Source organism: Dasypus novemcinctus, chromosome 4 (genome assembly GCF_030445035.2).
Source record: "Dasypus novemcinctus isolate mDasNov1 chromosome 4, mDasNov1.1.hap2, whole genome shotgun sequence".
Lineage (NCBI taxonomy): Eukaryota > Metazoa > Chordata > Mammalia > Cingulata > Dasypodidae > Dasypus > Dasypus novemcinctus.
This window is the reverse complement of record NC_080676.1, coordinates 168,149,175-168,172,893: the sequence shown is the minus strand read 5'-3', so window position 1 is coordinate 168,172,893 and position 23,719 is coordinate 168,149,175. Positions and strand designations below refer to the sequence as shown.

The following is a 23,719-nucleotide window of genomic DNA, read 5'->3' as shown; positions in this document are numbered from 1 at the left end:
CGCCCTCCTGCGCGCCCGCGACTGGGGTGGTCGCGGGGGCGGGAAAACCCGGAGTGTCTTGCCTGGGGAAGTGCTTAGTGCTCTGTCGCTTGGGGGAGAAGTAGAGGGGAGGTAACATTGAATCGCCGAGGTCTTAACAGTGTTACGTTGCGGCGCTTTGGCTTTGGGGTTGGGGAGGAGTCGGAGGAACCCCTTAAATTGACAGGTGTGATGCAGTTCACTCTGTTGTTGCCGTTTGAGGTTTTTCATAAGTTTACCAACTCGTTAAAAATGATTCTGAATTGTTTTAATCTTAAAGGATCACATTTTAAATCTCTATAATAAAAGCATTTTTATTTGTGCCAGTTACATCTGCGCTCCAAAAGAACCTGCCGGCTCTCGAAAAATAAGAATACTTAGCTCCATTCTTTTGCCTGCCTTTTGAGTAATTATCCTTAGAGTATGACTGCTGATTTAAACATACACAAACACTTTTTTTCCCCCAGTCTAATAGCCAAATGTAGGCGTGATCTGAATTTTTGTCTTTCAGATTATTGTGAAGATGAAGGTGAGCTCCCTGGTTCAATAGTTGTATAAAGAAGAGACGACTGCTTTTGTACATATGGTATTTATGAGCTTCCAATAATTGGATCAGAAGATGAACCCAACTAATCCTTTCAGTGGACAACCATCTAACACTTTTCCAGCATCTTCCAGTAGTTCCTTAGGGTCATTTCAGGCCAAGCCGTCATTTCCATTTGGTCAGCCTTCTCTTTTTGGACAAAATAATACATTATCTGGGAGAAGCTCAGGATTTTCACAGGGATCTAGCTTTCCAGCATCTTCTGGAGTAAGTCCTCCTACTTCAGCGCAAACATTAGGATTCCCCCAGACATCAAACATTGGACTTTTTTCTGGACTGGAACACACTCCAACCTTTGTGGCTACTTCTGGGCCTTCAAGTTCATCTGTGCCTGGAAATACAGGATTTAGTTTTAAATCACCCACCACCCTTGGAGGTTTTCCAAGTACCTGTAATTTTGGAACAGAAGCTGGAGAAATTGCATCCTCTGGTTTTGGGAAAGCAGAATTCAGCTTTAAACCTTTGGAAAATGCAGTTTTCAGACCAATATTTGGGGCTGAACCCGAGCCAGAGAAAACTCAAAGTCAAATTAATTCCGGATTTTTCACATTTCCCCACCCAATTAGTAGTGGATCTGGGGGACTGGTTCCTTTTTCTTTTCCTCCAATGATAAGTAGCTCGGGTACCAATTCAAATCTCACCTTTTCAAAACCAGTTAATAGTAATAATTCCTCATCCGCCTTTACCCCTGCTTTGTCAAACCAAAATGTGGAGGAGGAGAAGAGAGGCCCCAGGTCACTCTTCGGAGGTTCGAGTAGCAGTTTCACCAGCTTTGCTGGCGCATCTTCAGGGTCTCTGGGGGAAGCCTTCCCAGTTAGCAAGGCGGGAGTTCGACAAGGCTGCGAAGAAGCCGCTTCCCAGATGGAGCCACTTTCTGGCCTCATGAAAGGGCTGAAAAGGAAGGAGGACCAGGATCGCTCACCGAGGAGACATGACCACGAGGTGGCAGAGGACACTGACCCCTTCTCCCGGGGCGACCATCCTCCAGATAAGCGGCCGGTGCGCCTGAACCGACCCCGTGGAGGCACCTTGTTTGATCGGACCTTACAGGATGTTTTGAAGAGCAACAAAGAAGTAGGTCGCCTGGGCAACAAGGACTCCAAGAAGGACACGAGCAGCGTTGACTCCGGGGAGCACGACCATGTGGCCGTGCCTGGAGGAGGGCCGTCTTCCTTGGCAGCTTTTGGGCTTCCGTGTGTGAATAAAGAGGAAGAAACTGAAAACAGAAATAAAAAAGAAGGTGAGCTCTAAGAATGTGAAACAGAATGTGCTGCTGACAGTTTCTCAATAAGTGTCCCTGGGCCACATCTTGATTTTTCTGATAAATCCTCTCTAACATTAAGGATCTTGAACTTGTCAGAAGTTGGGAGCAGGTCACCATCTGTGAAAGTTTACTTTGCTCTTACCCAGTTGGTGCCCCAAGTTGGTTGAAAGCGTTCCTTCTGATACGTTTCTGTGCTGGTTTTCTGATTCTCCAGATTCTCTAAGGGGAGCCCCTGCCCGTCAGAGTAAGAGAAGCGAGAGCACAGAGAGTCTTGGGGGCCTGTCCCCCTCTGAAGTCACAGCGATCCAGTGTAAGAACATCCCTGACCATCTCAACGACCGAACCACTCTGGAGAGCCACTTCGGCAAGATTGCTAAAGTGCAGCGCGTCTGTACAAGGCGCAGCAAGAATCTCGCGATCGTGCATTTTTTTGATCACGTGCGTACGCCCAGTGTGCCATCTCTTGCCCTAGCTTTGAACTGTCTCTTGCTTGAAGGTAGCATAAGCATCTCAGTATCTTATTCTTGGGAAGGCTGGGACAGCACTATGTATTTAAGGACTTACTGAACACGGTGTTCTTGAGCGATTCACAGGAAGTCAAATTGGTCAGAAATGCAGTGGGAACGGCTCCGTGCCCAGTGGGCACTTTTTTGAACTTGAGTTTTCTGGTTTTGTTTTTGTTTTTATTTAGTCATAGCAAACATTCAGATATTACAGCAGAAATGAAATCCCCTGGTAATCCCTGTCCCCAGAGGGGACTGCTCTTAGCAGGTGGGCCTGTGTCTCCGTCTGAGTGGGAATGCCCGGGTGCCCTCGCACATGGACTGTGCACGTTCGGTGTTTTCTATGTCCTTCTTTTCTGAGTATACTTATGGTGAAAATTAGTTCTTTAGGAACTTCTACAGTAGAATGCAGGGTTTCATAACTTTTTTTATGATCAAGGCATTGCCTGTTAATGTAGGGAAGAAAATTCAGAGAGGCCCTGTGAATTCAGGGGAGGACGTCGCCACAAAAGTCACCCGTAATCCTACCCTCTGAAATACTGATTATGACCTTTTTGGTTACTGTCCAAATGCATATTCATGTTGTTTTTCTCCAAGTGATATCATGCTGAATATACTCATGAAGCAATCTGTTTTTGGTATTTTCTGAAATCAACGTACACTCAGCGTTAGAATGTGATGGTAAAATGCTACAGGGCTTTCTATCCTATTTACTTACTTGGTCAGTTTCCTAGTTTGGGACATTTTTGTGTGTGAATTTCCAATTGGTTTATATCCTTTGTTTAAATCTCTAACAGCGAAATTTCCCCACCAAAATTATGCACTTTTTTAGGTTTTTGTAATTATTTTTTTCTGGTGATTTTTAAGTTTCTTTCTAAAAGAAAATTAGGTATTTCTTAATTTGATGTGATTCTCATCATCTGATTATGCATGCAGAAACAGTAATCTCAAGTCATCCTTAGGCTAAAAAGGAAGCAGCAGAACGATGCACATGGCATAGATTTTATCACAAAACCCACAGATGCAAACCAGCTCCCGCTCATGTGCTTGTTAATGTGCTTATGCAAATGTCCGGAAAATATACACCGTACTAGAATCCGTAGTATTGGCTGGAAATAGTTTTCCAGTTTGGTATATTGGCCCTTTATTTTTTATTATGACTTTTTTTATCCTATGAAGATATTGTTTGTTTTCTGTTTTTAAAATATGTCAGTGTTTTCCCTTGAGGTTTCTGTATTTTAGACTGAGAAAAGCATTTTTTTCCTCAGTATGTAAGCTATTGGTTCTGTTTTCTCTTAGCATTTGTATACCATTCCCACCCCATGTTTAATGTACGTGCAGTTTGTTTCATTGCATGGCTTGAGGCTTGTGCATCACATACTTTTTCTCACATACACGAAGCAGTGATTTCAGTACCACTAACTCATATATACTCTCCTACCCACACACACACCGGTACCTGGTGCAGTTTTTGGGCTTTCATTGTCATTCTGCTTTTTGCCTGCCTTTTTTTTTTTTCCTAGATTTATTTATTTCTCTCCCCTTCCCCCCACCCCAGTTGTCTGTTCTCGGTGTCTATTTGCTGCGTCTTGTTTCTTTGTCCGCTTCTGTTGTCAGCGGCACGGGAATCTGTGTCTCTTTTCTTGTTGCTTGTCTTGTGTCAGCTCTCCTTGTGGGTGCCGCCATTCCTGGGCAGGCTGCACTTTCTTTCGCGCTGGGCCGCTCTCCTTACCGGGTGCATTCCTTGCGTGTGGGGCTCCCCTATGCAGGGGACAGCACTCCTTGCGTGCATCAGCACTGCACGTGGGCCAGCTCCACACGGGTCAAGGAGGCCTGGGGTTTGAACTGTGGACCTCCAATGTGGAAGACGGACGCCCTAACCACTGGGCCAAGTCCGCCGCTTTTGCCTGCCTTAATGTTTATTCCTTGTGGGACATTTTAGTACTTGGCAATGAGTATAATCTCTCCTTTTTTTTTTTTTTTTAAAGATTTATTTATTTATTTAATTTCTCCCCCTCCCCTGGTTGTCTGTTCTTGGTGTCTATTTGTTGCGTCTTGTTTCTTTGTCCGCTTCTGTTGTAGTCAGCGGCACAGGAAGTGTGGGCGGCGCCATTCCTGGGCAGGCTGCTCTTTCTTTTCACGCTGGGCGGCTCTCCTCACGGGCGCACTCCTTGCGCGTGGGGCTCCCCTACGCGGGGGACACCCCTGCGTGGCAGGGCACTCCTTGCGCGCATCAGCACTGCGCATGGCCAGCTCCACACGGGTCGAGGAGGCCCGGGGTTTGAACCGAGGACCTCCCATATGGTAGACGGACGCCCTAACCACTGGGCCAAAGTCTGTTTCCCTAATCTCTCTTTTTTAAGTTGATTTTTTTTTGGCATTTGTGCTTATTGTAGTTTGTAGTTGAACCTTTTTTTTTTTTTTTTTTTTAAACACACAGCTAATACATAAATGCATTGTCATTGTAAGAAATTCATTGGTGCAGGTACAGCTAAAGCTCCCCTGATGACACTGTATCTCCTGTTAGGCGGGCAACTATGATTACTATTGTGGTGGGGTATCTTTCTAGATGTTTTCATAAGCATAGTCTAGACATATGAGCATGTGGTTGATTGTGTGTGTGTTTCCTGATAAAGTATCCCATGTGCATCATTCTGCAACTTCCGTTTGACTTCCTGTGACTTGGAGAGCTATCCATTTCTGTTTGTCATCAGAGGATGAGAGTTACCACAGTCAGGGAGTGCACTTAAAGGAGAAGAGCAGGTGCTGCTCATGCAACAGGGAGGGGCGATGTGTGCACCCCTGGAGGAGGACGGCCGAGGCTTCTCCTTGCTGTGTGGTGGACGCTGTTACCTTCGTTCTTCAGGGGTCTGTGCTGTTTGTGCACCTGAGTTTTCGGTCTTGTTTTGTTTGCTGTCCTAACATCTTGTGGTTGTGGGCTATTTTCCAGGCATCTGCAGCCTTGGCTAGGAAGAAGGGAAAAGGATTGCATAAAGACATGGTTATCTTTTGGCACAAGAAGAAAATAAGTGAGTTTTCAGCTTTTCTTTCTACAGTCTCTACTGCTCTGTGTGTGAGGCCCTTTGACCTTTATTTTATTTTATTATTTTTTAAAGATTTATTTTTTATTTCTCTCCCCCACCCCTGCAAGTTGTCTGCTGTCTGTGTCCATTCGCTGTGTGTTCTTCTGTGTCCGCTTGTATTCTTGTCAGCAGCATCCAGAATCTGTGTCTCATTTTGTTGTGTCATCTTGCTGCATCAGCTCTGTGTGTGTGCGGCGCCACTCCTGGGCAGGATGTGCTTTTTTCACACGGGGCGGCTCTCCTTACGGAGTGCACTCCTTGCACGTGGGGCTCCCTTACGCAGGGACACCCCTGCGTGGCACGGCACTCCTTGTGTGCATCAGCACTGCGTGTGGGTCAGCTCATCAAACGGGTCAGGAGGCCCTGGGTTTGAACCCTGGACCTCCCAAGTGGTAGGCAGATGCTCTGTCGGTTGAGCCACATCCACTTCCCCCTTTGACCTTTAGAATTTGAGTTCTTCACTCGTGCCTGGGGGTGAGGCCAGCTCAGAGCAGATCCTTGCTGCTTATAGGTGCTTTCTTGGCTTTTGTAACCTCCACAATTTTAAGAAAATTACTTTCTCGAAAAGAAAATGAACACATCTCACTCTGGTGACCTGTAATACCATAAACTCTGTTTGACATTGTGTCTTCAGGTCCCAACAAGAAACCCTTTTCCCTCAAGGAGAAGAAGCCAGGTGACAGTGAAGCGAACCAGAGCCTGGAAGAATCACCCTTCCAGCACGCTCCTCTCGGCAAGTCCTCGGTGAGGCCTGCAGCCGGCGGCCTCCTGATCAAGAGGTAGGGCCACTGCCTCCCGATGATCAGAAGCTCTGGATTTTGCTTGGCATGTGGGTCCTTGACCGCTGGTGTCAGTGAATGGGGGGACCTGGTGGGCACTCAAGTCTGAAGAGTGATGTGCAGTAAGGCCGAGACCTGAGGTGGGGCCGAGGGGTCACCTGGGCGTGAGAAGGTGAGGAGTGTTGCCTTGGGTCGTTGATGGGGCAGGCCATGCCGAAACAGCTGTGCTTGGTTCCTTGTGAATCCTTCCTTCAGCCAACCCAGGGGCAGGGGGTGGCAGGAACGAAAGGCAGCAGCGCGGCCCTGTGGACTTGCGCAGGGTGTGAGGGCGGCTCCGGAAGGCCAGCTCAGGTGGAGCTGAGGCCCCGGGGCTGAAGATCGTGCACCTGAGTTTTCTGACATCAGGTGATGAAGTGCTGATTTCCCTGTGTGGTTTTTTTTTTTTTTTTGCTTTTTTTTCCCCCCAGAATAGACTATCTTTTAGAACAGTTTTATTTTTTTAAAGTTAAAAAATTTAAAATTTTATTCATTCAGGTACCTCCCAAATCTTTTTTTCCCTTTTTTATTGTCTTTTTTAAAAAAACATACCTAGATCGGACAAAAAAGATTTATTTTTATTTCTTTCTCCCTACCCCCTCTTTGTTTCCACTTGCTGTATCTGTTCATCTTCCTTGTTCCTTTAGGAAGCACCAGGAACTGAGCCCCGGACCTCCAATGTGGGAGGGAGGTGCCTAATTGCTTGAGCCACCTCCGCTCCCTGCTTTTGTTGTGTCTCTCACTATGTTTTTTCCTTTGTTTCTCTCGTTGCGTCGTCTTGCCGCACTTGTCTTCCTATCCGCTCACTGTCTTGCTCATCTTCTTTAGGAGGCACTGGGAACCTCTGCTCACTGCTTTGTTGTGTCTCTCACTATGTTTTTTCTTCTGTATCTCTTGTTGCGTCATCTTGTTGTGTTGACTTGCCATGCCTCCCCATTGCACCAGCTCGCTGTCTTCTTTAGGAAGCACCAGGAACCGAACCACAGACCTTCCAAGTAGTAGGCGGGAGCTCAATCGCCTGAGCCGCATCCACTTCTCTAGAACAGTTTTAGGTTTACAATTGCACAGAAACAATGGAGTTTCCATATATTACCTTCCCTTAAACACCTTTCCATTATTAACATTTTGCATTAATATGGTCCATTTCTTAATTAATGAACCAATGCTAATATATTATTATTACCTAAAGTACATATTTTACATTAGATTTCATTTTCTGTGTTGTGCAGTTGCAGTTCTGGGGGTTTTAACAAACGTTCAGGTATTTCCCTTTCATTTCTTGATTTCTGAATTTTTGTTTTCTTAATTTCCATCTTTGATTCATCAAAAAATTTTTAACTTTTTATTTTGAAATACTTTTAAATGTACAGGACAATTACAAAAATAATAAAAACCTTATATGGAATTTATCTATCATACCCTTATCATCCCCACAGACACCTAGATCCACCAATTTTTTTTTTAAAGATTTATTTATTTATTTATTTCTCTCCCCTCCCCCCCACCCCAGTTGTCTGTTCTCTGTATCTATTTGCTGCCTCCTCTTTGTCAGCTTCTGTTGTTGTCAGCAGCATGGGAATCTGTGTTTCTTTTTGTTGCGTCATCTTGTTGTGTCAGTTCTCCATGTGGGCGGTGCTATTCCTGGGCAGGCTGCACTTTCTTTTGTGCTGGGCGGCTCTCCTTACGGGGCGCACTCCTTGCATGTGGGGCTCCTCTACGCGGGGGAGACCCCTGTGTGGCACGGCACTCCTTGCGCGCATCAGCACTGGTCATGGGCCAGCTCCACACGGACCTCCCATGTGGCAGACGGACGCCCTAACCACTGGGCCAAGTCTGCCACCATAGATCCACCAATTTTAACGTTTTACCACATTTGATGTATTATTCTATTTATCCATCCATAAGTCTGTCCATCCATCTTTCTATCTATCCATTTATTAATCTACTTTCTCTACAGTTGAGTGTAGGTTGTATCTGTCATGCTTTTGAGCACTTAATACTGCCACATTCATTTTCTATGAACAAGAATCATCGCTTATTTAACTGCCTTGAGTGCAGTTATCAAGTTCAAGAAATTTAACATTGATGTAAATCTTATGTATATTCCAATTTTTTCATATGTCCCAATAACGTTCTTTTGAGCCTTTTCTCCTTCCTTATTAGATCCCATCCAGTATCACTTATTCCATTTGTCATTGTCTAGTTGCTCTTTCCTTTTTTTTCTTTATCTTCTGAGATGGTTCCCCGTCTGTTTGCTTGTTGTATTTGCTTTTCTGCTCATTGTTTTTTGCTCGTTGTCTGTTTTTTCCTTTTTTTTAAATTGTGGGACCATGTGTGCAGCATAAACTCTCCCATCTCAGCCACTGGCATGCACACTCTCCGCGGGCACTAATCACGTTCCTGCGTTGTAGCACCCTCCCTGCGCTTCCTCACGAGGACCTCACCTCCCCAGACAAACCCACCCACCGGGCATGAGCCCATCCCCCCGCCCCTGCCAGCCTGTACTCTGATTTCTGTTTCTATGAACTTGCATACCCTCCAATATTTTGGGGGGGGACTTATTTTTTTTTTTGGGGGGTTATTACCACCTTGAGGTTTAAATTTAACATCCTAAGTCTGTAACAATCTTACTTGCTTTGATGCCACTTAAAATTCAGTGGTATATACACTCTATGTTCCTATATCCCTTTGTTCCCCCATCTTTATGTAATTGATGACAAATTTAGTGTTTTATACAGTATGAGTCCCAAACCACTGTTTTATCGTTCCATGTTATGTATTTGCCTTTAGATCCTGTAGGAAGTAGAGTTAGAAACCAAAACTACAACAGCACTGGCATTTATATTTACCCATGTCATTGTCTTTACTAGAGGTCTGTATTTCTTCATGTGGCTTCAGTTTATTGTCTAGTATCCTTTCCTTTCAACCTATGTAATTCCCTTTAGCATCTCTTGTAGGACTGGTCTAGCGGTGACATACTCCCTTAGCTTTTGTTTATCTGGGAATGTCTTCATCTCTCTCTCGTTTTTGAAAGACAGTTTTGCCGGGTACAGAAGTCTTGGTTGGCAGTTTTGTTTTAGGCACTTTATGTCATTCCACCGCCTTCCGGCCTCCATGGTTTCTGATGAGAAGTCGGTTCTTAGTCTTATTGAGGGTCCCTAGTGTGTGACACATTGCTTCTCTTTTGGGAACTTCAGAATTCTCTGGTTTTGGCATTTGGCAGTCTGATTATAAGTGCATGAATTTGGGTTACTCCTGTTTGGAGTTCGTGGAACGTCTTGGATGTGTATATTCATGTCTTTCATTAAATTTGGCAAGTTTTCAGCCGTTATTTTTTGAATTTTCTCTCTGCCCCTTTTTTTCTTCTCTTTCTGAGACTCCCACAGTGCATATACTGGTACCCTTGATGGTGTGTCCTGCAGCGTCTTCAGGCTCTGTTCACTTTTCCTCATTCTTTTTTCCTTCTCCTCAGACTGGATGATTTGCATTGTCTTATTTTCAAGTTCTCTGTTTCTTTGTTCTGCCAGGAAATTTTTAATTTTGTGCTCTTCAGCTCTGGTTCTTTTTTTTCAAAGATTTATTTTTTATTTATTTCTCTCCTCCCCCCCCCGCCGCCCCTGTTGTCTGCTCTCTGTGTCCACTCGCTGTGTGTTCTTCTGTGACCACTTCTATTCTTATCAGTGGCACAGGGAAACTATGTTTCTTTTTGTTGCGTCATCTTGTGTCAGCTCTCCGTGTGCGTGGTGCCATTCTTGGGCAGGCTGCACTTTCATGCTGGGCGGCTCTCCTTACAGGGCGTGCTCCTTGTGCGTGGGGCTCCCCTACGCAGGGGACACCCCTGCGTGGCAGGGCACTCCTTGCGCGCATCAGCACTGCACGTGGGCCAGCTCCACACGGGTCAAGGAGGCCCAGGGTTTGAACTGCGGACCTCCCATGTGGTAGGCGGACGCCCTCTCCATTGGGCCAAGTCCACTTCCCTCTGGTTCTTTTTCATTATTTCCTTCTCTCTAGTCTCTTTGTGTTCATTTGTCATTTTCCTTTAGTTCTTTGTCTGTGTTGTTTTTCTTTAACTTCTTGAACATATTTAGGGTCTTTTCTTTTTTTTAAGGAGGTACCAGGGATTGAACTGGTCTTTGTCTGGTTTGTCCCAGGTCTGGTCGTCTTCATTAATGGTGTCTGATAACTTTAATTATCTTATTTGCCTGGGCCATCACTTCCTGTTCCTTCGTGTGCTTTGTAGCCTTTTTCTGAAACATGGACATTTTGATATTTTAATCTGATATTGGAATTTAGACTCTGAGGCATCTGTTCCTTAAGCTTGTATCCAGCTAGTGTTATGACAGAACTTTCCTTGAATTCCAGGAGCTAATAAAAAGAAAAAATAAGGAAAAAAGAAAATCTCTTTCGCAGTTCTTGCTGATTAACCTATTTGAGTGCTCTTCTTCAGGACTTGTCCATACCGTGAGCTTAGACATTCGCTCCAGGCCAAAGTTTAGGAGTCTTTGGTCCTTTCTGTGCGTGCATCTTGACTTGGGCATGTTCGTGTGGCCCAGGAGTGCCCCGTTCCTAAGGACATGATGTCCGCTTCCCTAGGAAAGTTCCCTTGTAGTCCCTGGCACTGCACTGCGTGTCGTCTGCCCATCCGTCCCTCGACTGCGCTCCTGCATCATTCTGCGGGAAAGTTTGGAAACTGCCTCTCTACACAGGGCAAGTTCTGGGGCAGCGAGTCCCTCAGGCTGCCCCACAGGCTGGGCTGGGCTCGTTTTCCCAGCATGTGCAAGGCGGTTGCTCTCCTCCCTCTGGAACTGGAACCAGGGGTCCGCAGTGGATGTGTGGTCCAATCTGCTCTTAGCTGGAGAGGGGTCAGGGCGGGCCAGCCAGGGCGCCCCGGGATTCAGCTGCTTTTCAGTAGCTTTTTTCTCGATACAACGCTTTAGCCTGGTTGCTGCAGTCTTTTAGCTGTTTTCTGGAGACCCGAGAACGATGTTTCTGCCTGTCCTTGCTTGTTCAAAGCTTTTGCGGTGGGATGGAGCCCTGCAGCGTCTCATTCGGGCGTCTTACTTCGGGTGGGGACCCCTCTTTCAATTTTGATGCTAGTAATTTTTCTTTTTCTTCTTTTCCTTGGTTGGCTTGGTTAAAGGTTTGTCATTGCGATTGCTCTCTGGAAAGAATTAGTTTTTGTTTTCTTGGATTTTCTGTATTTTCCTATTCCTTTAGTTTCCACTCTAATTTTTGTTGTTTCTTTTCTTTTGCTTTTTAAAGAAATCCAGCCACAGAAATCATCGGTAGGCATTCTGCCCTGATCCTTTCACCCTTCTTCTGGGCCTAGAGGCATACTTGAATCTTCTGCTGCTTTCTTTGGATTTAATTTGCTCTCCTTTTTCTAGTTTCTTAATGTGGGAGCTTAGATTATTGAGTTTAGATCTTTTAATGCTATGAATTTCCTTCTAAACACTGCTTTTGTTCCATCCTACAAATTTTGTTGTTATATTTTCATTTATTTAAAAATATTTTTAAATTTCTCTTGACTCGTCTTTTTTTGACTCATGTTGGAAGTGTGTTGTTTAATTTTCAAATATTTTGGAATTTTCCAACTGTCTTTCTGACGTGGGTTTCTAGTTTAATTCCGTTGTAGTTTGAGAGCATATTCTGTATGCTTTCAGTTGTTTTAAATTTGTTAAGGTGTGTTTTGTGGCCAGGATGTGTTTTTCTCATCCCTGCATTTCTGAGAAGACCCCATTTGATGCTCTGCTTTTCTTTTTTTCCATCTAAGCCTTTTCTCAGGGAGAATCTGGTCACAAAAAGCCTGTGGCTGGCCTGTCCTTTCTCACTGAGCTGTCTCCTGTGCGTTGTTCCCCTCTTGCTGCGCCACGCTAGAGTGCCTGCCCGGGGCTGGACGTGCTGCCCGAGGGCTCCCCACCTATGCGAAGGTGTGCAGCCTTGGCTCGTGCTGGTCGCCAGTCCAAGTGGAATATAAAAGTATTGAGAGCAGCTGTTTCCCTAGAAACTTCAGTTGGCTGTAGTAGCTACTTCCAGCAGATTCTTCCATGTGGTTTTGTGTGTGTCCAGCTTATGGCAGAGATGCCCACGCTCTCTCGGCTACGTCGCCTGGGCAGGGGCGTGCACAGGCTTCGGGCCAGGCCAGCATGTGGGAGCTGCTGCAGACGGTGACCTGCTGTCCTTGTCTCCCTTTCCCCATAGGGTTTGCTTTGGTCTCTTCTTTAACCCATTTTTATGTCTTTTTTTGTTTTTCTCATTTTGCATATAGCAGTTAAGTTGCTTATTTGCTGTTTTTTTCTCAGTCATCCAATCTTCTGACGTCTTCGACACTCAAGCTCACAGAATGTTGAAAGCCAGCTAGGAAATGGGGAATCTGATAGAGAATGGTTCATTCTTTTTAGTTTGTCTTTTTTTTTAATCCCTCCCGCCTCCCACCCCAAGATGGCTCCCTTTTCTGTCTGCTCATCTTAGGAGGCACCGGGAACCGAACCTGAGACCTCCCGTGTGGGAGGCAAATGTTCAGCAGGTTGCTGCCTGCTGGTTGCTATGTCTGCTGGTTGCAGCGCCTACTGGTTGTGGCTTCTGCTCATTGAGGCATCTGCTCGTTGCAACTTCTGCTCACTGCGGCATTTGTTCATTGCAGCAGTTGCAGCGTCTGCTGGCTGCAGCTTCTTGCTGGTTGTGGCATCTGCTTGTCTTTGTTGGGTGGCACCGAGGACGAAACCTGGGACCTCCCATGTGGGAGGCAAGTGCCCAGTTGCCAGAGCCACATCCACTCCCCCTTTGTCTTTATACCGAAATTAAGTTATGTATGAAAATATGTGAGCAGGATATTTCCTTCTGATGTTGAAGTATTTTTTCGGGCCAAATATTCATTTTAACTGTTCAAATGGGATCATGTTTTTCTTTTAATGAGGAATTCTTTGAGAATTATTTTTAAGATCACAAGTTTAATCAACACCTTTGTTTTCAGGAAGTACCAAGAATCGAGCCTGGGGCCGCGTACGCGGGCAGGAGGCTCTCTGCCGCTGAGCTGCACCTGCCCCCCAGCCAGCCCCCTGGCTCAGTGCTGCCCCTGCCAGGCGTCTTAGGGCAGGGATTGCACTCCCCAGCTTCCGAGGAGCGTAAACCCTGGACACTGTGGGGAGTCGCTGGCAGCGGCCCGGGTACCAGGCGCGGTGGAGCCCTGACGTGCTGTTTCCTCATAGCTCTCCAGTGAAGAAGCCGAGTGCCCTGAAGGGCCTGCAGTTCGAAGGAGACGCCTTTGACCTGAGCTCGGAGGGCTCGGAGGGCTTTGGGCCGGGCACGTCCTCCCTCAGCACCCTGCTGGGCTGCGTGGCTGAGACCTCGGAGGAGAAGTTCCGCCTGCTTGACCAGAGGGACAGAATCATGCGACAAGGTAGTGCTAGCCCTTGCGTGTCCCGTGGCGCGGCGCCCCGCTGCACTCCTTGCGCAGGGCTGCCCTCTCCCGAGCCGGGTCCACGTCTTCAGGCTTGCTTGTCTTCAGGCTTGCTTGTCTTCCTTGGCAAGGGCATGACACGCTCACACTGCACAGAGGTCTTCAGTTTAATTTCATTTTTGAAGCAAAGTGACAAACCATTAATCCATGCCAAATTAAACAATGTAAAGGACAATTTTTGAGACATGCAGAAAATACATGTGAAAAATGAAAAATTTTTTGCTCGATGAAATTGCCACAAATAAAATTTGAAAAGAAATGTCAAACTGGGAAGGAAACCTGTAACTCCTGTTACAGCCAAAGAGCTAACTTCCTGAAAGATACAGAAATTCTAGAGGTTTGCAAGGAAAAGCCCAATGCCTACTAGAGCAGTAGGCAAGGCGTCTCCAAGGCTGCAGAAAAGGTTGCTTCACAGTTTGGCTCTAAAACACATGGTGGCTGTGCTCCCCGCGTGGAGCGAGCTGCCTGCCTGGGCTGCCCGAGGTGGCGCTTCCCACCAGCCGACTGAACTGCAGGGACCGTGGACTGGGGAGGCGCCCGGGAAGGGCTGGAGGGCCCGTGGCCTCTGGGAACGTGGGGTGCCCCAGTCCTAGGAAGGCCCAGCCTTTGAGCCAGCACTGCTCCAGGGGTTTGCCCAGCGGCCAGGCTGCACGTGTGTCTGCTGCCTCCTACACAGCGAGTCTGTGGCGGTCGAGGTTGGAAACTGCAGGCGCTGCCTGTGGGGTGTCCCTCAGTGCAGGCTCTGCTCGGCTTCTGTGCAGCTCATGCTCTGTCAGAAGAGGAGATGCAACAGCGCACGAGGCCCTGCTGTGGCGCATGCGTACGTACACTGGCTAGGTTAGCCCCCCAGCACAGCCCCCCGGCACAGTGCTGCCCCTGACTGCCACGAGGTTGGTTGGGGTCCGCCGGGGCCCGGCTGCCCTCTCCGTGGTCTGCAGCGCAGGGCTGGGCTGTGGGAGGCTCACGTGGAGGCCTCGGCGCCTTGGGGTATGCTGGCCCGAAGCCCTTTATGCGCCTGTGATGGGCGGACACTTCCACTTTAAAACATGTCCTTCGTCCTTTGTAATTTGTGCAAGTGATGCTTGTTTCTTTTTCATTGCTTTTATCGTTACAATTCCTAGTAACAGTGCAGTACATGCTGACTTTCTCCTTGACCTCGTTTAGCTCGGGTGAAAAGGACCGACCTGGACAAAGCGAGGGCTTTTGTTGGGACGTGCCCAGACATGTGTCCCGAGAAGGAGCGGTACATGCGGGAGACAAGGAGCCAGCTGAGTGCATTCGAAGTGGTCCCCGGAACAGACCAGGTGCGTCCACTGGCCCAGGCCCCCTGGGGTGGGTGCAGCTGGCGGGGGAGGCCTCTCATTACTGCTGCTGTATTGATTCTTGGTTGGGTGCTTGCTTTGTTTAGGGCGGTGGGGATTTGTCCTCCTAACATCCCGTTGAGCTGTTTTTAATTGTGAGGTGGTTCCTAAGTATTTTTTATTCAAGGTGACTGGACCACATAGTACCCTAAAATAAATATAGAAGTTTTTTTCTAGATTTAAAAACAATTAAAAAAATTTCTTTCTCTCCCCCTTCCCTCCTTCCCTTTTGGACATCCGAAATCATGCTGTCGGTACAATTTTGTATACACCTTTGCCAATTAAAATTATATCATGCATTTACCCTTGTTATGGTTAAACTCTTTAAAAGCAATTTTTAAAGTTTGCATATTACTTGATTATGTCACTATTGAAATTCCCCATTTCGCTATCATTAGATAGGCTTTTTGATTTTATTAATAATATTTTATTAATAACAACATTGGGAAAATTGTTGTCATGCTTTTATTATGTTTTAGATTATCTTCATGGACAAGATTTTAAGAATTAAATTACTACATCTCAAGATATGTCCTTTCTTGAGGTTTTTGAATATGTGTCAATAAAAATGTTCCCTAATTATTTCCCTACAAGTTTATACCAATGTAGCTCTTTTAAGTCTGTGCTACTTTTGTCTGCATGCTTCACTTCTTGTCCCCGCCACAGCTTTTACAGGCAGCCCCTTGACTGGACTCCCGGCCTCCTACAGGAGGGCCTGTGAGCCGCCTTCCCCACGCAGGGCCAGCTCTGGGACGGCGAGTCCACGGCGAGTCCCTCAGGCTGCCACAGACGGCCTGAGCCGGACGCACCTGCCTGTATGTGCGTCAGGGCCCCTCTGCTCTCTCTGTGACCGGAACTCGGGACCCGCCTGGGAGCACAAGTGGCTCCCGCTGAGCGGTGAGGGCGGGGCCAGTGAGGGCACCGTGTCTCCTGCCACTCTCGAGTAGCCTTTGTCTTGATTTCGTGCTCGCCCACTTACAGAAATCCTTCAACTGTTTTCTGGAGCTTTGAGAAATATTTTTCTGCCAGTTCTTACTGGTTGTTCCAAGCTTCTGTGGGAGGATGGAATCCTGAAGCATCTCACTCCGATTTTAAAAATTATGGTTAAAATTATATAACATAAAAATCATTTTAATCACTTCTAAGTGTACAATTCCATGACATTAAGTACATTGACACTGTTTTGTCACTATTTCCAGAACATTTTCATCATCTCAGACACACTTGTATGCATCAAGCAGTAACTCCCTGCCTGTCCCCGCGCCCTGGTAACCACAGCTCTGCTCACTGTCTCTATGAATTTGCTTATTATAAGTATTTCATGTAAGAAATCAAACAATGTTTGTACTCAAAAGTGGCTGGTTCTCTCAGTGTGATGTCTTCAAGATACTTTGTAATGCACCCTTTTGATTCCCCTCTTCTTTCCTTTTCTCTGTATTTTTATTTTCCTAATGTTTATATTAGTCTGCCAAAAGGGTGCTGATGCAAAATACCAGAAATCTGCTGGCTTCTATGAAGGGTATTTATTTGACATTTCTAAAACTCACAGTTAGAAGACCTCGAAGAGTCCTGCTCAAGGTTGCCGTCTCACCAAAGTCAGGTGCCACGTGCTGAAGGAAGCTGGCTGCTGGCCTCTGGCCAGGGCCCTGCTTGGCCTCTGGGCTTCTGGTCCTCCCTCTCCTTGGTGGGGCTTGTCTCTCAGGGCCTCCTGTGTCGGCTCCGCTCTCCTCCCAAGGTCGGCTGTGAACTCTCAGGCCAACGGCTCGTCTCTCCCCAGGGCTGCCGCTGCTTGAGCCTCTCGTCTGTCACGTGGTAGGGTCACAGTGACCACGGTTTCTCTCCTCTGTTTTCTTGAGCGAGTGTCCGATTATATTGGCCCACCAAGGGAGTGGGGACTCAACTGAGTTACACCTTACTGATGTGGTCGAATCAAAGCCCGAATCTTAGCAGGTAATTTAATGAAGGGCCCTTCAACCGGATCCAATATAATCAAAGGGTTTCACACCAGAATGGATTAGTTTGCAAACATAATCTTTTCTCTTTTTGGGATTCATAAAATAATCTCAGGTGGTCACAGTGTTTATCTTCATGATTACAGTTAGTGTCTTAAACTAATAGCAACCTAGTTTGAGTAGTACCAACTTAGTTTCAGTGACATAAAACTCTTTACTCTCCTATATCTCCAACCCTCCCTTTTTATTATTTGCATATACATTGTATGCCCATCAACAGAGGCTTTTTTGTTTTGTTTTGTTTTAAGAGGTACCAAAGATCGAATCTGGGACCTCATACATGCAAGGCAGGTGCTCAACCAGTGAGCTACACCTTGGCTAACAAGTTTTTTTATTTGTTTTAGGAGGTACTGGGATTGAACCTGGACCTTGTACAAACATAGACTTTAATTATTGGTTCAAATATTTGCCTTTTAAGTCTTGCAGCGGGGAAAAGCAATTAAAAACCAAAAGTATAAAAATAAAGGGCTCTGTATTTACCTATGTAGTTATTTTTACCTACTGTTCTTTATTTCTTATGGCTTTGAATTACTGTCTACTGTCCTTTTATTTTAGCCTGAAGTACTCCTGTTAGCACTTCTTGTAAGGCATGTCTTCTGATAATGAATTCCAGTTTTGTTTATCTGTAAATGTCTTTATTTCTCCTTCATTCATGAAGGATAATTTCACCGGACATAGCATTGTTGGTTGACAGTTTTTCCTTAAGGACATTAAATATGTCATCTCTCTGCATTCGGGTCAGTGGTTTTGGATGAGAAATCAGCTGTTCGTCTTACTGAAGAACCTTGTAAGTGAAAAGTTTCTTGGTGCTTTCAAAATTCTCTTTTTGTTTTTGGATTTAGACAGTTTCACTGAAATATGTCTTGGCTATGTCTTTTGAGTTTCTTCCTTGGAATTTGTATTTCTTAGGTATGTTTATTCTTGTCTTTCATCAGATTTGGTAAGTTCTGGGCCAGTATTGAATACTTTTTCTACCCATTTTTCTCTCTTCATTCTGGGACTTATGCCACATATGTTGGTACACTTGATGCCCCACAGGTTCCTGTGGCTCTACCCATTTTTCTGCATTCTTTTTGCTTCATACTGAATAATTTCGATTTTCATCTTCAAGTTTGTTGATCCTTTCTTCTGTCTACTCAGATCTACTGTTCAATACCTCTAGAGAGTTTTTCATTTCAATCATTGTACTTTTCAGCTGCAGAATTTGTTTCCTTTTCATAATTTTTTTTCCTTCCAGACAATGTTTTCCTTGTTTCTTTTTTTTTCCCTTTTCTTATTTCAGTTACTGGGGGCCTGAGATTAAACCCAGGACCTTGTGTTTGAGAAGCTGGTGCCCCACCACTGAGCCACATCAGCTTCCCTGAGTTGGTTTTATACTTTGTTTTGCTTGTTTTGTTTTTGTTTTTTTCAGGAGGCACCAGAAACTGAACCTGGGACCTCCCTTGTGGGAGGCAGGTGCTCAACTGCTTGAGCCACATCCACTCCTTCCTTGTTTCATTTAACTTTTTGTCCTTAATTTCCTTTAACACGTTCAGCACGTTTATGGAAGGTGGTTAATGTCTTTGATTAATAGCTTCCTCAGGAATGGTTTTTGGTACATTAATTTTCCTGAGAATGAGCCATACTTTCCTGTTTTTGTGTGCTTTGTAATTTTTTGTTGTGATATGGACAATATTAGTATTATGTTGTGTTTTAGCCAAAGGGGTGCTGATGCAAAATACTGGAAATTGGTTGGTTTTTATAAAGGGTGTTTATCTGGGGTAGGAGCTTACAGATACCAGGCCATAAGGCATAAGTTACTTCCCTTGCCAAAGTCTATTTCCATGTGCCGGAGCAAGATGGCTGCCGACTTTTTCAAGGGTTCGGGCTTCCTGGGCTCCTCCCTTCCAGGGTCTTGCTTCTCTCTGGGTTCAGGGTTCCTTTTTCCCAAGGGCTTGCTTCTTCCTGGGCTCAGGGTTCCTCTCTTCCTGGGGCTGGCTTCTCTCTGGGCTCAGGGTTCCTCTCTTCCTGGGGCTGGCTTCTCTCTGGGCTCAGGGTTCCTCTCTTCCTGGGACTGGCTTCTCTCTGGGCTCAGGGTTCCTCTCTTCCTGGGGCTGGCTTCTCTCTGGGCTCAGGGTTCCTCTCTTCCTGGGGCTGGCTTCTCTCTGGGCTCAGGGTTCCTCTCTTCCTGGGGCTGGCTTCTCTCTGGGCTCAGGGTTCCTCTCTTCCTGGGACTGGCTTCTCTCTGGGCTCAGGGTTCCTCTCTTCCTGGGGCTGGCTTCTCTCTGGGCTCAGGGTTCCTCTCTTCCTGGGGCTGGCTTCTCTCTGGGCTCAGGGTTCCTCTCTTCCCGGGGCTGCTTCTCTTTCCGCTGTGAGCTTATTCCTAGGGCTCCAGCTTAAGGCTGCAGCATCAAACTCCAACATCAGAAACCCTCAACTCTGTCCTTTGCCATGCCTTTTATCTGTGAGTTCCCCCCACCAAGGGATGGGGACTCAGTGCCCTAATGACGTGGCCCTATCAAAGCCCTAATCATAGCTTAATCATGCCTAGGTACAGACCAGATTACAAACATAATCCAATATCTATTTTTGGAATTATGACCATATCAAACTGCTACATGTTATAACTCTGGAAATCTAATTTTCTATTTCATCTAGAATTGCAGTTCTTGTGGAGGGCTATAGCTGTCAGTTTTTGACTCATCCACACTATTTTTGATCCCATATGTGGAAAGGAAGAAGAAAAAACAAGAGAAAAAAGAAACCAAAAAAGAGAATGAAGGAAAGGGAGGTACAGTCTGTTTGCGGTCCCTCTGCTGCTGCCGAGTGGGCTGGCACGGTGGCCGCCGGCCATGCTGACTCCCCGGGGGTCAGGAGTCAGTGGTGGTGTGGTGACAAGACCACGCCCCTGCGGCTGGGGAGGGCTTGGTTCTTTTCTCCCAACCTGACACCAGTGAGCTGTACCAGAGCCGAGGCTGCAGCCCCTCTGCTGCCCACCTGCAGCCGTGGCCGGAGGATGGGAGCCGCTGGGGGCTGCGCGCCGCAGTACGCGTGCCCTCTTCCAGGTCTTCCGGTGCTACTCGGTGTCCGCCAGACCCCCAGTTCCAAAATAGGTGGATTCAGACAGCCCCTACCAGGCCGCGGTGGGGGGGGGACTGATTCCTAGAGCTTCCTGCTCTGCCTTCCCCAATGCCTGTCATCTTCATTCCTTCTCATATTTGCCAGTTATTTTTCTCAATTCACTTATTTGAACTTCACCACTTTCATTTTCATTTATTGATTTTTTTCAAATACTTTATTTTATTTCTCTCCCTCCCCCTCCTCCCCATTGTCTGCTCTCTGTGTCCATTCGTTGTGTGCTCTTCTGTGTATGCTTGCATTCTGGTCAGGTGGCACAGGAATCTGTGTTGCTTTTTTGTTGCGTCATCTTGTTGCGTTAGCTCTCCATGTGTGCAGCTCCATTCCTGGGTGGGCTGTGCTTTTCACGTGGGGTGGCTTTTCTTGTGGGGCGCACTCCTTGTGCACGGGGCTCCCCTGTGCGGGGGACACCCCTGCGTGGCACGGCACTCCTTACGTGCATCAGCACTGCGCGTGGGCCAGCTCCACATGGGTCAGGAGGCCCTGGGTTTGAACCCTGGACCTCCCATGTGGTAGGCAGACGCTCTATCAGTTGAGCCACATCTGCTTCCCTTCACCACTTTCAAACGGAGGTTTTACAATTTTGGAATATATCCTCAAGTTATAAACTTTTGTGTGTTATATATGATTTTTCCCCTTCTAAGAGATGTCTTTTTCCATCCAGAGATTTAAAAGTACCCACTTAAATGGAATGGATAACTTAAAAACCCCCTTTGAAGCCATAGCGCTACTTGGCTGTTGCTCTGTCCTGCTGGCCTCTGTGTCCCACGCGTGGTCAGCTCCTGACAAGCTCGTGGTACAGCATGGTCGTGTGGGGCCGGGATGTCTGGTGTGCAGGGCGCGGGTGGGCGAGGCTCCCCTAGGAATCAGCGTGCTGAGCCCGCATGGGCCTCACCACGGGGAGAGGCGGCACACGCTGGCCCCGGCTGCACGTGCCACATGCTACCCCCTTCCCCACAGGTGGACCACGCGGCGGCCGTGAAGGAGTACAGCCGGTCCTCGGCCGACCAGGAGGAGCCCCTGCCGCACGAGCTGCGGCCCCTGGCGGTGCTGCACAGGACCATGGACTACCTGGTGGCCCGGATCATGGACCAGGAGGGCAGCCCGCGGGACTGGTACGACTTCGTGTGGAACCGGACGCGGGGCATCCGGAAGGTATCGGCCCCCTCCCGTCAGGAGGCGCTGGGGCGCCTGGCCCCAGTCGCGATCAGCCCTGTCCCTCCGCTTGCCCAGCTTGTCTCACCTGGAGCAAGAGTCCTTTCCTTAGTCGTGACAGTGCTGCCGAGAAGTGCTTGTGGGCCTGGTTTCCAGTGGAAGCGAGAGGGATTAGGAAAGAGTCTTCTCTGAGTAGTTCTCCCCATGTCTGGGCACACGCGTGTGTGTGAGGTGCGCGTAGGTGTCCAAGTTAAGTGTGTGTGAAATGCGTGTGTACGCACAAGGTGTGCGCCTCTGTACTGGGGTGTACCTGTGTACAAGGTGTGTCACAGGTAGAAGTGAGCATGTGCATCAGCTGTGTATGTGTGAGTTGTGTGTATGAGGTGTGTATGTGTGCAAAGTGTGTACACATGTACGAGGTGTGTATGAGGTGCATGGATACAGTGTGTACACGTGTAACTGTACGAGGTGTGTGTGCACAAGTGTATGAGGTGTGTATAAGGTATGAGGTGCGTGAGTACGAGGTGCACACACGTGTATGAGGTGTGTGTCAGATGTGTGTACGTGAGTGTGCGAAGTGTGTGCACTAGGCATGTGCACATGTCCCTTTGCACGTGTCTTGTGCTCGCCCCTCGCTCGCGGCCAGGACATCACGCAGCAGCACCTCTGTGACCCGCTGACGGTGTCCCTGATTGAGAAGTGCACGCGCTTCCACATCCACTGTGCCCACTCCATGTGCGAGGAGCCCATGTCCTCCTTCGACGCCAAGATCAACAACGAGAACATGACGAAGTGCCTGCAGAGCCTCAAGGAGATGTACCAGGACCTGCGGAGCAGGGGCGAGCTCTGCACCAGCGAGGCCGAGTTCCAGGGCTACAACGTCCTGCTCAGCCTCAACAAGGGGGACATCCTCAGGTGCGTCCCGCGCGGGAGCTGCCTCGGTGGCCGCCCTGAGCGCCAGCCTGCCCTTGGAGGCGGTGTGTGGACAAGCGACGTTCCCTGGAGCGTTGCGTGGGGCGTGGAGTCGAGGCCGGGCTGCTGGGCAGAGGGCAGGGGCGCGCTGCTCCAGAATGCTCGTTTCCAAGGAGTTTTGCATTGTCAGTGAGGAAACGAGGCGCAGTCTCCCCATAGCGCTGGGCAGTGAGCCAGGCTGGGCCTGCGCAGTGGCGCGTGTTGGCATTTCCAGGGGTTGGCTGTTGTGCAGGTGGTCCTGTCAAAGATCCACATCGTGGGAGAAGAAAAGCAGTTCATGAAAAGGTTATGTCAAGGGTTGGAAATAAAAAGCGGATGTGTCTTAAACCCTGACCTGATAAGCAAGTAGACGTTGATGTGAGAAATGCAGATGGAGAGCTTTTGGGTTCTTCTGTGCCCTTGGTAAGCGGCTGGACTTACTAGGAGTCAAGTCAGAGTTTATTCCTAAACACAGCTGAACAAAGAAAGTTAAAATTCCAAGTTCCTTAACCTTTGCCTTCATAGACAGTTGGCTTAAGAAATAGTCAGTCCTTGATAATTGATTCCCAAATTGCTGCTTGAATGTTTACTATATGCATCACCTTTTTAAAGAAATCCTTCTTTCTACCAGTCCAGTCCCAGCGTAACAGCTGTGAAGGCAGTCGAGAGACCCTGACAGCACATTTCCCCATTAGAGCCGCCTCTATATGATTGAAGTCTAGTTTGTAAGAAGTTATGTTTTCATATAAATTTTGTGTAATTGCAAACCAGTCAACATTCTAAGCCCTTTTAATTTTCTAATTTCTTTAATTAACAGAGAAGTACAGCAGTTTCACCCGGCCGTTAGGAATTCCTCCGAGGTCAAGTTTGCTGTTCAGGCTTTTGCCGCGTTGAACAGTAATAATTTTGTGCGATTTTTCAAACTTGTCCGGTCAGCTTCGTACCTGAACGCTTGTCTCCTGCACTGCTACTTTAACCAGGTGGGTCACGCAGGGGCACTTGCAGAGCTCGTGGCCCCTGCTGGGCGCTTCTCAGCAGCGATCCTCGGGGCAGCCCTTGAGGGGCGACTGCTGCCCTCGTTTCAGGCGTGCTGACCCTGCTGTCACCGAGCAGGAGGCAGTGCAGCGAAAGCTGTCCTTGAGGTTCAGAGAACTGAATTCTCTTGAGTGATCGAATTTGCTCAGTACCTTTATCTTGCATGAAAACGAAGAAATCAGCAAGTAGAAAATCCTGTATCCCAAACACAAAATCCCTAGCTTTGAGGGTCTTAGCATTGCTCATCTCAGTTTTGCGTTGAGCCTGATGACGCTGAATTCCCTTTGTAGGTTTCTAAGTTGCGCTCTTGGCTGTGTGTCCTGCCTCACAGTGCGGTTACAG

The 23,719-nt window shown here is 47.4% G+C and overlaps 1 protein-coding gene across 2 annotated transcripts in view; it reads left to right on the top strand.

Moving 5' to 3' along the window:
• MCM3AP (minichromosome maintenance complex component 3 associated protein) overlaps window positions 1–23,719 on the top strand; it is a 48,061-nt gene that overhangs the window by 625 nt on the left and 23,717 nt on the right. For both annotated transcript variants that reach the window (XR_009185668.2, XM_058296379.1), the window contains exons 2-10: window positions 530–1,862; window positions 2,101–2,324; window positions 5,340–5,418; window positions 6,107–6,251; window positions 13,496–13,686; window positions 14,911–15,050; window positions 21,197–21,391; window positions 22,038–22,306; window positions 23,160–23,322. Coding sequence is in view for 1 of the 2 variants with exons in the window: in XM_058296379.1 (XP_058152362.1) it covers window positions 638–1,862; window positions 2,101–2,324; window positions 5,340–5,418; window positions 6,107–6,251; window positions 13,496–13,686; window positions 14,911–15,050; window positions 21,197–21,391; window positions 22,038–22,306; window positions 23,160–23,322 (2,631 nt within the window). In the remaining variant the exon portion in view is untranslated. The remainder of the gene's footprint in view (window positions 1–529; window positions 1,863–2,100; window positions 2,325–5,339; window positions 5,419–6,106; window positions 6,252–13,495; window positions 13,687–14,910; window positions 15,051–21,196; window positions 21,392–22,037; window positions 22,307–23,159; window positions 23,323–23,719) is intronic.